The 16,928-nt window shown below is 44.8% G+C and overlaps 2 protein-coding genes across 3 annotated transcripts; one reads left to right on the forward strand and one right to left on the reverse strand.

The window, feature by feature from the left end:
- Positions 1-2,238: 2,238 nt before the first annotated feature.
- Positions 2,239-14,496, reverse strand: LOC102415400 (C-C motif chemokine 3). 2 transcript variants are annotated; one of them, XM_006048060.4, is made up of 4 exons: positions 13,895-14,496; positions 4,771-4,954; positions 3,909-4,023; positions 2,239-3,517 (listed from the first exon to the last, which is right to left on the reverse strand). In XM_006048060.4, exons 2-4 carry the CDS (start codon positions 4,832-4,834, stop codon positions 3,427-3,429), a joined length of 270 nt encoding a protein of 89 aa, XP_006048122.1. In that variant the 5' UTR covers positions 4,835-4,954; positions 13,895-14,496; the 3' UTR covers positions 2,239-3,426. The 2 variants fall into 2 exon arrangements, with proteins under 2 accessions (XP_006048122.1, XP_025136889.1); XM_025281104.3 differs by lacking the exon at positions 13,895-14,496 and adding an exon at positions 5,088-5,277.
- A 148-nt stretch (positions 14,497-14,644) lies between these two features.
- On the forward strand, positions 14,645-16,358 carry LOC112577611 (C-C motif chemokine 3). Its single transcript, XM_025281102.3, has 3 exons — positions 14,645-14,894; positions 15,355-15,469; positions 15,873-16,358. Exons 1-3 carry the CDS (start codon positions 14,819-14,821, stop codon positions 15,961-15,963), a joined length of 282 nt encoding a protein of 93 aa, XP_025136887.1. The 5' UTR covers positions 14,645-14,818; the 3' UTR covers positions 15,964-16,358.
- The last annotated feature ends 570 nt before the right edge of the window (positions 16,359-16,928 follow it).

Raw genomic sequence — 16,928 nt, forward strand, 5'->3', positions numbered from 1 at the left:
TATCCTTATGAGGATCCTTGTGATGTGGCACTGGGTCATACAGATAACCCAGGGTAATCTCCTTATCTCAAAATCAGTTGAAGGCTATTTTGATTCCTCAGTGCTGTGAATCTCCAGAAACATAGTCACAGTTTCTGGAGATTCCAGAGTGGCCACTTTGAGAGAGGGATCATTATTCTGTCTACCGCACTACTTCAGTCTATATCTTAAAAAAATAAAGATTAAAAAGACACAATCACACCACATTGCTTATTTGCCATCTGTATGTATCCTTCCCTGAAATGTCTGTTCATGACTTTGATCCATTTTCCAATTGGATTGTTCATTTGTTTGTTTAAGGTTAAGATTTGAGTGTTCTTTACATACTCCAAATATAAGTGCTTTGTTAGACATGTAGTTTGCAGACTTTTCTCCCTTTCTGTAGTTTGTCTTTTCATCTTCTTCACGGGTCTTTTGAAGAACAAATGTTTAAAATTGGTGAGGTCCAATTTATAGATCTTTCCTTCTATGGGTTGTATTTTGGATGTAAAATCTGAGAACTTTTTGCTTTGTCTTAGGTCCAGAAGATTTTCTCTTTTTTTTTTTTCCCTAAAAGTTTTGTGGTTTTATATTTAAGTCCATGATCCATTTTGAGTTAATTCTTGTGTGTAAGGTGTGAAGGTCAAGATGTCTTTGTTTTGTTTGTTTGTTTTGGTCTATGGATGTCTTGTTTTTCTGGCACCATTTGTTAAAAAGATTATTCTTTCTCCATTATCTTGTCAATAAATGTTTGAAGCCAAATGTGCTTTTGAAGCCAACTAGGTATGAAGATTATTTCTTTTTTTGCAAAGGATTTAAATTACTGATGGTATTTCCTTAATAGATGTAGGACCATTCATATTTTCCATATATTTTTGTTACATGGTCTTCTCATGTCAGTAAATTATATTTCTGATAAGAGAGGGAAGGGACTAAACTCCAAAGGAACAACAAAATATAGCACACATGTACCAGCCTGAGCTGGGAGAGTACCTTGGGTCTGGATTTTGAGAGTGCTTGATCAAGGAAGCTGGAACACAAGAATGGATTAGGGGGAACTTATTGACTTAGGAGAACTCTTTCTGGACATAGGCTATTACTTCCGGTAAGGATCCCAGAAGTTGGTGCGATTTTGCAGCCAGGAAAGCTCCAGAATCCTGGAGAAATCAATGACTCATGTGCAGTGAACTTAAAATATTTGAATTGCATGACAGATGGAGAAGGAAGGGATGAAAATGACCGTGGAAGTGGGCATGGTGGAGTCCATGTGAGGCTGAAAGGCCATCCACATTATATTCTGTGGGAAGTCCCAGAGAACACTATTCATCAAACTGTCAGGACTGGCTGCTGAGACAGGGACCAGCATCAGTGGTATTTCTCCTTTTCCAGCTAGTACTGAGGGTAGGAGTGGCTGATACAAAACTTGGCCCATTGATAGCAATGGGGATAATGCCCTCCCTCCTTGTATCTTCAGAATTATATCTTTCATCTGTTTTCTAAAACTGTTAGCTGTTATCTCTTCAGATCTGTTTGCTGTCTCATTCTCTCTCTCTCTTTTTTTTTTTTTGCCACTTGATTCCTTAATTGAAGGATAATTGCTTTACAGAAGCTTGTTGTTTTCTGTTAAACATCAATAAGAGTCAGCCATAATTACACCCGTGTTCCCTCCCTCTTGAACCTCCTTCCCATTTCTCTCTCTATCCGCCGCCCACCACCCTCCCCACCCCTGCCCCACCCTTTCTGGGTTGTCACAGAGCTCCTGTTTGAGTTCCCTGAGTCATACAGCAAATTCCCATTTCTCCTCTCATTTTGAGATTCTAGTCACCCAGACCACAGATGCCCTGCTCTAGCCTCTGTGTGCTCTTATCCTCTCTTTTGTATTTTTTAGTTTCTGTTTCCCCTTGCTTCATTTTGATCTGTTTGAACTTTACCGGTATGTCTTCTGTTGGTTTTAACCTGTTCTGAGGTTTTATTTCTGTTTTTGCATTTTTTTGGTTACAGAATTTATTTTTTACTTTTACAAATCTGCAAGGATACTCACGATAACCTCCAGTTCCTCACCAAAAAACTCAAGCTTCCTTGTCAGGCATTTATGTCATTAGCATCTGGGATCATATTTAAAAATAATGAATTTGAGATTTTCTAAACTCCCCAAATGATGGGAGCTGGCCTCCTCTTGTTCAGGGGATGGTTTCCTTCTCATTTATTTTTCTTTCTAAGGCATCAGCCCAGACAAAGGATGGTTTCTTGTTGTCCCTTCATTTGGGCAGCCCTGGACTTTGTTCTCCACCAGTCCAGCAAGGCTGAGAAAGGTTCAGCTCACCTTCTTAGCCACCTCTTCTGAATTGCCAATATCCTCAGTCTAGAAGAGGTTTCAGTGCCAGGCTATCCCTGGATTTCTATCCTTTCTTTAACCAGCAACTCACTTCTGGCTCGCTGAGGTAGTCTGTCTCTTGGCAGGGAATTGTGCATTCCTGGTAAATCTGCTTCAAGTGGAACTCTGAGAGACAGTTTCTTAGTGTTAAGTTGAGAGTGTGGGTCTTGCTCTCATCTGCAGGTTTGACTGTGGCGTTACTAGCTGTATGACCTTGGATAAGCTCACTGAAACTGTTTTCTCATTTGTCAAAGGGAGATACTCAGAGTACACACAGCACAGTGATTTTGAAGAATAGACTATGCATGTAAATCCCTTAGTATAGACCGTGGTTCATAGTAAGTCCTCAAAAGCTGTTAGTCCTTATTCTTAAGAAAGCTTAAATACACATGATCGAATGCTTTGGTTTGGTGTTATTTAAGTGATGAATTTCCTTGCTGCAAGTTAATTTACATTTGTTTTCAATCCTTTGCTTTTTTTCTGAACTACAAGAAGTATTTCTCTGGTATAAAGCTGGTGTGGTTGAAATGACACTTATCCTCATTCTCTTGACTTCCCTTTCTGCTCAGATGCCTCTAAGCATTCTTTCTTATTCTTTCCAACCAATGAAACTGATTTGTCAAGGGGAAAAAAAAGTGAAGCCAGAAGTCTAAAATATATTTAAGAAACAAAAATAATCTTTATTATTCTGACATTTTTAACAGAGGAAAAGTCTCAGAAAAACTCAATAAGCATCTGTTGATGGATGTGTAGCCAGAGACAGAGTATAAATCATTACTCATCAGCCTCCATGTGATTGACTGGGAAGGGGCTTAGGAATGAGAGGGCATCATAGGATTTCTCAGAGAAAGCATCAAATGAATAAAACAATCTACATTTCAGTAGTTTAACTAAAGTAAAGAAAGTTTCCAGAATGTGGTGAGTGGAGGGGAGAGGGACTCATGGGAGAGGAAACTTCCGGGCTTGCAGTCCCCTTGCTCAGGTCCCTGAGGCCCAATCTCTGCCCACATTTCAATAGGTTCCTTCTGGACCACTCAGGGGCTCTTCTTCAGGTCCCTGATGTATTTCTGGACCCAGCTATCAGCAGGATTGACACAGACAGATAGGCCCCTTCTGGTGAGGAAGCTGTGGAGAGGGCAGACGTATAGTACAGAGAATGAGTAGGGATGGTTTTGACCACCTGTGGCCTCTGCATCTTCATCCCTATGGGATTTATGGAGATAACCTCAGGCCACCTCCTTTCTGCTGTCCCTTCCTTTCCTCTTTTCCCTCCACTTCTGGCCACATCCTCCCTGGCTCCCTGCAACCCTCATCCCATGTCAGGAGACAGCCCATTGACCTCTCCCTGTGTGCTGTATGGACAAAAGGCCCCAAGAGTGCTGAGCACCTTCCCAGGATGACCCTTTGCCATGAACTGGTGCTCTTGAGATCTGCTCCTTGCTCTGACCCCTATGGATACCCCTACACCTCCATGTCCTGAGTCTCCCCAGGGTTGAACAGGAGGACTGACACTTACATGATACCAGATTGGGGGCAGTTGCTGCTGGTCTTTAAATAGTTAACCACATTTCCACGGGGGATTTTCCTGGAGGTGTAGGTGAAGCAGCAAGTGGGTGGGGTGTGAATCCTTTCTGTACAGGAATAAGAATAACAGTTATGCAGGAGCAAAGGCAAGCCCCAGAGGGGCTTTGCCACCACATGGTGGGCAAAGGAAATTGGAAATCATTTGATTCTTTCATTTGCTAGTTTCTCATTAATATCCCTAGTCTTGTCTTTGGACTTGTCTCTTCATTTGGTCTCTATCTTTCTCCACAGGGAACTAAACCCTAGAATGTCTACTCCCTACTCCCAGCTTCCTTTGTGGAAATGTTTTCCTGATCAATTAAAGCATAAGTACATGCTAAGTCACTTCTGTCGTGTCTGACTCTTTGTGACCCCATGGACTGTAGCCCAGCAGAATCCTTTGTCTGTGGGATTCTCCAGGTAAAACTAATGAAGTGGATTGCTATGCCCTCCTCCAGGGGATCTTTCCAACCCAGGGATCAAACCAGCATCTCAAGCATCTCCTGTATTGCTGTCAAGATTCTTTACCATGGAGCCACCGAGGAAGCCCCTTCTACCTCATGCTAACAAGCAAACATGTTAGACTTCAAGTTTCTCACCTAAAAAGTCAGATAAAACTTCTCCTAACTCCAACCTGCAGCCCAAATCAATGCACTCCTTTTGAAGCTTCTTGAAAAAAGCAACCACGTCATTTTTGAAACCCCATTCAATGTTCTTTAATTTCACACGAGGGTTCTTAAGCCACAGCACTTGGGCTGGACTTTGGACTACAGTATGAGTAGCAACTGACAATGGATAGCAGATAGCAGACTTACCTTGTGCACAGGAGCAGAGGGCCACAGTGCAGAGGACAAAGACAGCAGCCACGAGGACCTTCATGATGCTGGACAGGCAGGCAGAAGAGTGTGGGCAGAGCTGAGAAGGGGCTTGGGAACTCACTTCTGCTTGTCTCCTTCTTGGATGTGAGCTGTCTTCTCTTCTTTTTCTAGATGCCCTGGGCTGTGGGAATATAAAAGTCAGAGGTGTCTATGGTGGAATTTTAAGTGTAGTCATGTCCTATGAGTTGCACCACTCAGGGCTGCCTTTGATTACCAGAGGAGCTCAGGGAGCACATAACACATAGTTCAGTTACCAATTTGCTTGGTGCTTATGAGAAAGTTGTTTCTCCAGATGGGGGACCAGAAGTTGGCACCGCCCAGGGATCAGCCTTAGCTGTTTCCTTTCCGTGTGACAGATTTCTCTCTGAAATGAGTGATCACAGCCTTCTTTCATAGAGCAGGGTACCTTGATGCTGCTGCTGCTGCTGCTAAGTTGCTTCAGTCGTGTCCGACTCTGTGCGACCCCATAGACAGCAGCCCATCAGGCTCCCCTGTCCCTGGGATTCTCCAGGCAAGAACACTGGAGTGGGTTGCCATTTCCTTCTCCAATGCATGAAAGTGAAAAGTGAAAGTGAAGTCGCTCAGTCGTGTCCGACTCCTAGCGACCCCATGGACTGCAGCCTACCAGGCTCCTCCATCCATGGGATTTTCCAGGCAAGAGTACTGGAGTGGGGTGCCATCACCTTCTCTGAGGGTGCCTTGATAGACTCCCATAATTGTCCTAAGTGTCTAAATGTGACGTGTAAAAACTCCACTGAGCCTCAAGAAGGATACGCTGAGCTTAACCACTTCCTAGATGGAAAGAACAGAATTGGAAAGCCTGGAGGTGCAAGGGTGGTGAAAGTCAGGATTAGCTTTCCAGTAACTGGACTATTTGCCAAATAATCATTGCAGCCTTACAATAAAGTCTGGATTTAATGCTGGATGAGGGTCAGCAGATATAAAAATGTCTATACTCTGAACCAAAAATTCTATTTTTCAGAATCTATCTTATGGAAATGGAACTCATAAATGGGAAAAATTTTAAAGACAGTGTTATTTGGGGTAGCTAATCTATGATAAAATAATTGACACTAAACTACATACTCTACAATGTTGGAATAATAGAATAAATCCACTGATAGACATACAGGCTAATGTATAGGATCCTAAAGCCAGCCTCTTAAACAAATAGAATGACAAGAACAGACTTAATTTTTTTAGCATTAATTTTTATGGGAGATCAATCCTGGGTGTTCATTGGAAAGACTGATGCTGAAGCTGAAACTCCAATACTTTGGCCACCTCATGCGAAGAGTTAACTCATTGGAAAAGACCCTGATGCTCAGAGGGATTGGAGGCAGGAGGAGAAGGGGACGACAGAGGATGAGATGGCTGGATGGCATCAGTGACTTGATGGACATGAGTTTGAGTGAACTCCGGGAGTTGGTGATGGACAGGGAGGCCTGGCGTGCTGCGATTCATGGGGTCGCAAAGGGTTGGACACGACTGAGCGACTGAACTGAACTGATAGTTTCTTCACAATGTTGTGTTAGCTTCTGGTGTATAGCAAAGTGAATCTCCTATGTGTTTACATATGTCCCCTCTTTTTTACTTTCCTTCCCATTTAGGTCACCACAGAGCATCAAGTAGATTTCCCTGTGCTCTACAGTAGATTTGCAATAGTTATCTATTTTATACATAGTAGTGTATAAATGTCCATCCCAATCTCCCAATTTATCCCATTCCCCTTTCCTCTATGGTACCATGTTTGTTCCCTATGCCCATGACAGACTTGATTTTCAATATTAAATATTAAAAAGCAAGATGCAGAAAACATCCTGGGAAGAGGAAAAAACATAAAGAAATAAATCTACTATCTGTGCTTATCTGCTTTTCATCCCATGTCCCATGGGTTGTCTTCTTCCACAAGCCTTGCCTGTCTCTAAGAAGCAGGAATGATCCTGATATGATACCAGGGTAGGAGCACGGGCTGGGGGTACTACGATGATCATCAACAAATTTGTGGTGAATCTGGATAGAAATAAGAGAAACAGCAGGCACTTAGGTGTCTGCCCTAACCACGAGGAAGTGGCAATCAAGAGCCACTTCAAAAGAGCCACAATCAAAAGCCAGGTCAATTTCTTCCCCCCTTGGAGGGCGGCCGGCCAGAAGTTGGTGGAGATGTTAGTGCTCAGGGCTGCAGAGTAGGGCACGAAATGAACCAAGTAAATTAAGCATTTCTTCTTGACCGTGAATTACTGTTTTGAATCTCTGCCTGTCTTGTTCTCAGTCTCTGGCTCCCTCTTCAGGGAATATAGCTATTGGAGCAGGGAGCCCTTGTTCATCCCTTTCGGGGGAACTTCATCTGGTCCATAGAGACATTTGCTAGCAAGATGCCACCTTCTGTACATCACCCGAAGAGTGGAGCTCCTTGGGAGAGTCGAGGGGCTCTGTCATTTGGCTCATCCTAGGAACCAATCAGACCTGGCATTTGCATCTTGTTAATGAATGCTGAAACTCCAATACTTTGGCCACCTGATGCAAAGAACTGACTCCTTGGAAAAGACCCTGATGCTGGGAAAGATTGAAGGCAAAGGAGGGGACGACAGAGGTTGAGATGGTTGGATAGCATCATCAACTCGATGGACATGAGTTTGAGTAAGCTTTGGGAGTTGGTGATGGACAGGGAAGCCTGGCGTGCTGCAGTCCATGGAGTCACAAAGAGTCAGACATGCCTGAGTGACTGAGCTGAACTGAATGAATGCATTAGACCTCAATTTTCCCCACCAAAAGTGGGTCCTAGTCCTCTTCTGCCTATCTAAGAGAGCTACAAGTTTTTGGGAAGTTTGGGAAATAGCTTGGAGCATTTTGAAACCTTCTGTGAAGTTTTTTGCTTTCATGTGGGGAATCTCAACCCATAGGCTTAAGTGATGTGGTTTAGACATCTGTCCAGAGCACTGAGAAGCAATTTTAAAAGGAAGAAAGGGTGAGAGTTGAGTCTTGTGATACAGACAAGACTCGCGAACTGAGGCTTGTGGTGAGGAGATTGTTGACTAGGGCAGCGTGGGGACTTGCATGGGGAAATCATTGATGATGGGCAGAAAGAGGGCAAAACCAAGATAGAATGGGGCAAGTGCTGCTGCCTCCATCCTTTGGGAGTCCATCCTGTATCCTTGTCCCTTTATAGGCAACTCTAGAGCATGAGAAGCTGGAGGCTGGGTGTGATCAGAGGGGAAGTTGCTGCATGGTGTCTTGTTATGAGTTGTACATGTTGGGGTCCCTGGGGGTCACACAGAGGTTCAGAGCATCCAAGAAGAGCCCAGTTGCTCATTTGTTGGGGCTGATTGGCTGGAAAGGTTTTGGCCAGTGACAGGAGGTGAGATGATGCTAGTGTCAGAGCCGTGAGGACATGGAAAGATCTACAGATTAATAGTTCCTCCCACAGAGCACATCTGATGCTCTGCTGCAGCTGTTCCGATCACAGAGGGTGACACCTACGGGTGATGCCACGGCACCCCGAGCACACAAGTCCCACTGGAAACCGCATCCTGGGTGAAAAGGACCATGACATCATGTTGCTCGGACCGCTTCTGAGGAAATGATTCACGAACAAGGAGGTGGGGGAGCCAGGAGTTGCCGTCACTAAGGGACCAAGCTTAGCTGGCCTTTTACCACGAACAGAGCTTTATGGATCATACCATTACCTTTTGCTTTTCTCAGAGCAGACATTTCTAATGTTCTTCACAGGTGTTTTGACTGTGGCATATCTACTGATGCCATCGAGTCTTCAGTAGCCTGAGTGGTGTTTGATCCAGACTCAGATGGACAGAATGGAATTGGGGAAGTCTGGGCTACAGACATGACCATGGTAGATGAAGTCAGCTTTTAAATCCACTTATCCCATTCATCAAACATTCACCAGTCCCCACAATATGCCATCATCTTGTTTAACAGTTGGGTATAGAAATGAACACACATTAGACATAGGGTGTCCCTATAGATCAGGAGCCCTAAATGTCTTTATTTTCTGGCCCAGAAAGTCTACAACTAGAAAAATATCCTATGGGAAAACACCTCATTTGTCAAAAAGTTTTATGCATATAGATATTTGGTGCAGTGTATTTATAGCAAATAAAAATTGAAAACAGTCCAAACGTGCTCCAGTAGCACATGATAATATTAATGCACTATGTTGATGGATGAGTAAATTAAGCAGCTCTTAAAAATACTGGAATGATTTGGGAAAGTCTTGTAGTTGAGTATAAATAAGAAAGCTACAAATTGCATCTGTTAGGTAGGTAGAATAAGTCCAAATGGCGGTGGCTAAAAGACAAGAAAGGGAAAAGCCCGAGAAAATAGAACAAAGGAAGGTCCAAGGACCCGAGTGAGGACCTCAGGTAAAACAAACACCACTCCTGGCTGGTCCAATTTACATAGGATAGGCCCAGGGAGAGAGAAACATATAAAAAGAGGAGCCAAAGCTAGCTCACTCTCTCTCCCCCGCGCGCTGGGGCGCTCTTCTCTTCACGTCTTTGGGTCTACGTGCCCTCACGCCTCGAAGATGGATTTTCCTGCTATCTTCTAAATAAAATAGAGCTGTAACACTGATTTGTCTAAGAGCTATAACACGGTCCGCTCGAGGCCTGAAAGCTATAATACCGTCTGTCTAAGACCTGAGAGCTATGACATGCCGAGGGGGGCCTTAATGTCCGTCACTCCAAATCTTTGTTGTGACGAGACAAAAACCGAGGAACATACACTCCCCTGACACATCCATATCATGACTACAGTTATCTCCCTTCCCCTGGTAAAAAGTAAGTAACTGAAATATCAAAAGCCTAGGGAAAACTGCACTTGAAAGAAATAAACCAAGTTAATAGTGGTTAAGTTTGGGTAATAGAACTTTCCCTACCTTTAGGCAAAGACATTGTATTTAGATGAGCCTCAGAATTCATTTAGGCCACAATAAGACAGGAAGAATGTAGATGAAAACTCCTCACATTCTTGCTCACAGTTGCCATGCTGCCTACCCAACTTTCAGAAATGAAACAATATTTTTCTATTTTCTATATACTTAAAATCAATTTTTACTACTTTTGAGGGTAATCTATAGTTAGCATCACAAATTATGTTAAAAAATTAAATTAAAAGCAGTAGTAACACTGCTTTTTCTCTGCCTCTCTGAGACTCCCTCCTATACCTGTGGATGAAGCTTTTTGTGAAGACCTGATGCCTGAGCAACACAAGAGAAGACTACACATGGACATCACCAGATGGTCAACACTGAAATCAGACTGGTTATATTCTTTACAGCCAAAGATGGAGAAGCTCTATACAGTCAGCAGAAACAACACTGGAAGCTGACTGTGGCTCAGATCATGATCTCATTATTGCCAAATTCAGACTTAAATTGAAGAAAGTAGGGAAAACCACTAGACCATTGAGGTATGACCTAAATCAAATCCCTTATGATTATACAGTGGAAGTGAGAAATAGATTCAATAGATCTGATAGACAGAGTGCCTGATGAACTACGGACGGAGGTTCATGACATTGAACAGGAGGCAGGGATCAAGACCATCCTCAAGAAAAAGAAATGCAAAAAGGCAAAATGGTTGTCTGAGGAGGCCTTACAAATAGCTGAAAAAAGAAGAGAAGTGAAAGGCAAAGGAGAAAAGGAAAGATATACCCATGTAAATGCAAAGTTCCAAAGAATAGCAAGGAGAGATAAAAAAGCCTTCCTCAGTGATCAGTGCAAAGAAATAGAGGAAAACAATAGAATGGGAAAGACTAAAGATCTCTTCAAGAGAATTAGAGATACCAAGGGAACATTTCATGCAAAGATGGGCATAATAAAGAATAGAAATGGTATGGATCTAACAGAAGCAGAAGATATTAAGAAGAGGTGGCAAGAATACACAGAACAGAAGAACTATACAAAACAGATCTTCATGACCTCCAGAAAAGATAATCATGATGGTGTGATCACTCAGAGCCAACCATCCTGGAATGTGAAGTCAAGTGGGCCTTAGAAAGCATCACTAAGAACAAAACAAGCATGGGGATGGAATTCCAGTTGAACTCTTTCAAATCCTGAAAGATGATGCTGTGAAAGTGCTGCACTCAATATGCCAGCAAATTTGGAAAACTCAGCAGTGGCCACAGGACTGGAAAAGGTCAGTTTTCATTCCAACCCCACAGAAAGGCAATGCCAAAGAATGCTCAAACTACCGCACAATTGCACTCATCTCACACACTAGTAAAGTAATGCTTAAAATTCTCCAAGCCAGGTTTCAACAGTATGTGAACTGTGAACTTCCAGATGTTCAAGCTGGATTTATAAAAGGCAGAGGAACCAGAGATCAAATTGGCAACATCTGTTGGATCATCAAAAAAGCAAGAGAGTTCAAGAAAAACATCTACTTCTGCTTTATTGACTACGCCAAAGCCTTTGATTGTGTCAGTTCAGTTCAGTTCAGTCGCTCAGTCGTGTCCAACTCTTGGTGACCCCATGAACCGCAGCACGCCAGGCCTCCCTGTCCATCACCAACTCCCAGAGTTTACCCAAACTCACGTTCACGGAGTTGGTGATGCCCTCCAACCATCTCATCCTCTGTCACCCACTTCTCCTCCTGCCTTCAGTCTTTCGCAACATCAGGGTCTTTTCAGATGAGTCAGCTCTTCACATCAGGTGGCCAAAATACTGGAGTTTCAGCTTCAACATTAGTCCTTCCAATGAACACCCAGGACTGATCTCCTTTAGGATGGACTGGTTTGATCTCCTTGAAGTCCAAGGGACTCTCAAGAGTCTCTTCCAACACCATGGTTCAAAAACATCAATTCTTCTGTGCTCAGCTTTCTTTATAGTCCAACTCTCACATCCATACGTGACTACTGGAAAAACCATAGCCTTGAGCAGACGGACCTTTGTTGACAAAGTAATGTCTCTGCTTTTTAATATGCTGTCTAGGTTGGTCATAATTTTCCTTTCAAGGAGTAAACGTCTTTTAATTTCATGGCTGCAATCACCATCTGCAGTGATTTTGGAGCCCCTCAAAATAAAGCCAAATACTGTTTCCACTGCTTCCCCTTCTATTTGCCATGAAGTGATGGGACCAGATTCCATGATCTTAGTTTTCTGAATGTTGAGCTTTAAGCCAACTTTTCACTCTCTTCTTTCACTTTCATCAAGAGGCTTTTTAGTTCTTCTTCCCTTTCTGCCATAAGGGTGGTGTCCAGTTTTAACTGTATGGATCAGAACTCTGGAAAATTCAAGAGATGGGAATACCAGACCACCTGACTTGCCTCTTGAGAAATCTGTATGCAGGTCAGGAAGCAACAGTTAGAACTGGACATGGAACAACAGACTGGTTCCAAATAGGAAAAGGAGTATGTCAAGGCTGCATATGGTCACCCTGCTTGTATAACTTATATGCAGAGTACATCATGAGAAACGCTGGGCTGGATGAAGCACAAGCTGGAATCAAGATTGCCAGGAGAAATATCAACCTCAGATATGCAGATGACACCACCCTTATGGAATAAAGCAAAGAAGCACTAAAGAGCCTCTTGACGAAGGTGAAAGAGGAGAGTGAAAATGTTGGTTTAAAACTCAATATTCAGATTATTAAGACCATGGCATCTGGTCACATCACTTCAGGGCAAATAGATGGGGAAGTGGTGGAAACAGTGACTTTATTTTTTTGGCTCCAAAATCACTGCAGATGGTGACTGCAGCCATGATATAAAAAGATGCTTACTCCTTGGAAGAAAAGTTATGACCAATCTAGACAGCATTATTAAAAAGCAGAGATATTACTTTGCCAACAAAGGTCCATCTAGTCAAAGCTATGGTTTTCCAGTAGTCATGTATGGATGTGAGAGTTGGACTATAAAGAAAGTTGAGCACCGAAGAATTGATGCTTTTGAACTGTGGTGTTGGAGAAGACTCTTGAGAGTCCGTTGGACTGCAAGGAGATCCAACCAGTCCATCCTAAAGGAAGTCAGTCCTGAATATTCATTGGAAGGACTGATGCTGAAGCTGAAACTCCAATACTTTGGCCACCTGATGCAAAGAACTGACTCCTTGGAAAAGATCCTGATGCTGGGAAAGATTGAAGGTGAGGGGAGAAGGGGATGACAGAGGATGAGATGGTTTGATGGCATCACCGACATGATGGACATGAGTTTGTGCAAGCTTTGGGAGTTGATGATGGACAGGGAAGCCTGGCATGTTGTAGTTCATGGGGTCGCAAAGAGTCAGACACAACTGAGTGACTGAACTGAACTGAACTGATGCCTGAACAGCAGTAGCCATGTTAGCACCATGAGATGAAAGCCCAAAGAAGAAAAGCCAACAAAATGATGTGGGAAGGGGAGATGTTAAAGAGTTTTTAATGATGCCACTGAGCTACCAGACAAACCCTGGAGTTTTCTCCTTGATTTTACAATAAGGAAATAGGAAATGTCGTTGTGACTTAAAGAAAGTAAAATTTCTTTACTTTCACAGTTTCTAATGGTGAATTATTATTACAAGAGGTGAATACACCATCATGTAATTGTAGGCCATCTTTTAACTATTATAAATAAGCTGTAACAAACAGTAGTATGCATACAACCTCATCGTTGTGTGTATGTTCATAGGATAGGTCCCTGGCAGCTGCTGCTGAGTCACTTCAGTCGTGTCCGGCTCTGTGCGACCCCATAGCCGGCAGCCCACCAGGCTCCCCCGTCCCTGGGACTCTCCAGGCAAGAACACTGGAGTGGGTTGCCATTTCCTTCTCCAATGCATGGCAGAGAGCTTTGCTATTCAAAGAGTAACAACATTTTAAAGCTCATCATATTAGTTTCCAGTTAGTCCAGCTAACCCAGAGACCAGCAGTCTTGTGTCAGTCTCAGCCTGTTGATGGTGATACCTACAGGCACTCACCTGGGCTGTATTTTTTGTGGGAGCCCCACTGACATTTCCCAACTGGAGCCCATGTTGAAGCTGCATCAGCCATTGTGGTTCTTATTATTGCAACACATACCTCAGCAACAACCATCAGGGGACTTTGAAAAAACAAGGTTTGTTACTCACCGTCCTGGAGGCTACCTGGAACCGCTGAGGCCGCACAGCAAGGTCTCACAGAGGGAGAGAGCTCAGACCTGGGCTCTGCTTTTATTGGGGTGAGGGTGGGGTGCCCAGGGTATTGCATGTTCACTCTTAATTGGTGAATTTAAAAGATAAGAGAGAAAGTGTGGAAGGGAAAAGGGAAGCCACTCAAATGGTCAGTTATCTAGGTCATCCAGAACTTTCTAAAAGGGGAACTCCATGGGTAGGGCAGCCTGGCCCATCATCTAGTTCTGTATCGGGGGATGTGCTTATTCAAGATGGATATCTTTGAAATGGATGCCTCGCAATCAAAAGCTTAAGGTAGAATGTTTGAGGAATGAGCCAAAGTCTGCAAGGCCAGCCTCATTCTGGCCCCTTCTGCAGCTGAGTATTCCCCAGATCTGCTGTCCCCACTCAGGGTGTGCTTTTAGCTTGGGGTGGGGGCTTCTCAAGACTCCGTGGTATTATCGTCTAGGTCAGAGCTGTGTTGTCGGGACAGCTGGGGGTGGGTCCCCGAAGGTTCAGCTCTGTGGGGAGATGCTTGGTGTACAGACCTGCCCTTGTGAGAAAGCACCACATAACCTTGTCACAGGGTCACACCAGCCTCTCACCTCCTCTCACTGGGGAAACCATTTCCCCATTAAGTAAGCAACACGAGGGTTCCTGCAAATACGCTGAGCCTTTGTGGTGACCCAAAGCTTTGCTGGCTTCTGCCACTCACAGCATGATACCAACGCTGTGATGAAAAATACACCCCCCGCCTCGGTCTCCACAAGTTTCCATCCTCTAGTGTCCCAAGGCTGCCTATAAAGAGAGGACACAGCCCGGACCCCAGCAGGAGGCTGCAGCTTCAAGTCTCCGAGTCCAGCTCCACTGGGCCCACCTGACTCTCTTTCATCGCCCTGCATCATGGAGGTCCCCGGGGCCGCCCTGGCTGTCCTGCTGCTCACCGCGGCCCTCTCTGCCCACACCTGCTCTGCCACCCGTGAGTCCGTCTTCCCTTCCTTCTGGCCTGTCCCCAACTCTTGGCCGGGGCTTGGGCCACAGTGCCAAAGTCTTTCACCTGAGCCCTTAAGTAGAGAGCTTCAGAGAGACTTCAGACACTATTTCCTGAGCAGAATTTTCCTTCCCAGGGGGGATTTTAGCAGTTCTATTCTCTGGCTCTGAGAGACAGTGGGAGGGAAGCCCATTTTATAGATTCCTGGGAAAATGAGGCCCAGGTGGGATTCTGACAAAAGCTGGAATCTGTGTCCAGTGGGCTCCCAGTGTAGCCTTTGGTCTCCTCTGGAATCCAGTTGAAATAACACCACTTCCTCCTGGATTCCCCTGCCCCCACCCCCCACTCCCCACGCTGCCTCCTTTAGGTCTGCCTGACCCTCGAGGGGCCACTTGGCTGCCTTTCCCCATGAACAAGGACTTACCACGGTCTGTCCCATTTCTCACAGTTGGTGCCAACACCCCGACCGCCTGCTGCTTCTCCTTCGTCTCCCGGCAGATCCCGCGCAAATTCGTGGACGACTATTATGAGACCAGCAGCCAGTGCTCCAAGCCCGGCATCATGTAAGGGCCAGCCTTCCTGCCCGCCCTGGGGAAGGAGCCTGGGGGTCTGAGTCACCTCCTCAGAGCTCAGGACACCAGGGGGGCTCCTGCCTTGTTTTCTCACCTGGTTTGGGGCCTGCAGAGGGTCCTGGGGGTCTGCCCCTGGGCAGAGGGAGGAGAGGGAAGGGGTGACAGCAGGAAGCTGTCCTCTCTCTCATTTGCCAAACAACGGTGCTGGCTTTCCAAGGGGACCCCCCATAGGAGACCCAGGAAGGTCTGTGAACCCAGGGTTAAAGGGACATGATTTGAGCATGTGGACAGGCCCTGAGATGTCCGGGGCAGAAGGAGGGAGGGGTCCCTGGGGGCCCAGGATCCCCCTCATGCTGCACTCACCAGTGTGTAACCCTTCTGCTCCTCTCCTCAGCTTCAAGACCAAAAGAGGCCGGCAGGTCTGTGCCGACCCCAGTGAGGACTGGGTCCAGGAATACATCACCGACCTGGAGCTGAATCCCTGAGTGGCCTGGGAGCTGCAGGGAAGACGTTCCCTCTATGGACAGTCGGGGAAGCAGGGCGATGACCCTGGGACTCCAAAAGGCACCTCTTCTGTGGGTCACACCCCATCCCCAGCCACTCACTTCACTTTAATGTCTCCTATTTAACTTTTGTCATTTATTTCCACCGTGGAAGTGTGTGATGTCATGAATATCTGCTCTGACCCCCTCTTCCCCACCCATCCCTCCCCCTTCCTCGGTAACTGTCCTCACTCTCAGTACGTGGATCAATCAGTGTGATTGGCGCTCTCCTGGCACCACTCGTATATTACATGCCAAACAACAAATGCTGGTTGAGTGGTTTTGCCCAGGACTGTGATTCAAAATATTGAACGCTCTTCCATAAAAGGTAAACCAGCCTTTTCCTTGTGGTAACTCTTGATTTTGTTTTCCCAGCAGCCAGAATCACGGGTAGAGACTAATACTGGGGGGAAAGTAGGGGAATATGAAAAGAGGCAGAAACCACGAGAAAGAAAAAGCATCCTAGAACAAGAACACCAGACATTCCCCTGGAGATGCTATCCTGGAAAGTTGAAGCTGACACTTTTCTTTTTTCAATTAAAAAATAATTTTAAGTAAAAAGATTTTCATTGATCTATATTAAAAATTGTTTATATTCTTAACTGTGTTGGGTCTTAGTTACAGCACAAGGGCTCTTTAGTTGAGGTGCCAGGGCTTAGTTAACCCCTGGCAGATGCCATCTTAGTCCCCTGACTAGGGAACGAACTCGAGGCCCCTGCATTGGAAGGCAGATTCTTAACTACTGAACCACCAGGGGCGCCCTAACACATTATTTTACAACCAAATCATAATTAATATGGTCTAGGAAGTTTTCCTACTTAAATGAATACCAAGGTGATATATATTTGTACACACAAATGTGTTTTCATGAATGATTTCCTCAAAATGATGGCTAACTCTTATTGAGG

Source organism: Bubalus bubalis, chromosome 3 (genome assembly GCF_019923935.1).
Source record: "Bubalus bubalis isolate 160015118507 breed Murrah chromosome 3, NDDB_SH_1, whole genome shotgun sequence".
Taxonomy (NCBI): domain Eukaryota; kingdom Metazoa; phylum Chordata; class Mammalia; order Artiodactyla; family Bovidae; genus Bubalus; species Bubalus bubalis.

Bases quoted from the DNA above. Each gene is read 5' to 3' on its own strand.
- LOC102415400 (XM_006048060.4), bottom strand. From the start codon at position 4,834: ATGAAGGTCCTCGTGGCTGCTGTCTTTGTCCTCTGCACTGTGGCCCTC. The intron at 4,024-4,770 runs GTAAGTCTGCTA...ATTCCTGTACAG, and splicing joins CCTCTGCTCCTGTGCACAAG to AAAGGATTCACACCCCACCC. The intron at 3,518-3,908 runs GTAAGTGTCAGT...CCCTCTCCACAG, and splicing joins TGCCCCCAATCTGGTATCAT to CTTCCTCACCAGAAGGGGCC.
- LOC112577611 (XM_025281102.3), top strand. From the start codon at position 14,819: ATGGAGGTCCCCGGGGCCGCCCTGGCTGTCCTGCTGCTCACCGCGGCC. The intron at 14,895-15,354 runs GTGAGTCCGTCT...CATTTCTCACAG, and splicing joins CCACACCTGCTCTGCCACCC to TTGGTGCCAACACCCCGACC. The intron at 15,470-15,872 runs GTAAGGGCCAGC...TCCTCTCCTCAG, and splicing joins TGCTCCAAGCCCGGCATCAT to CTTCAAGACCAAAAGAGGCC.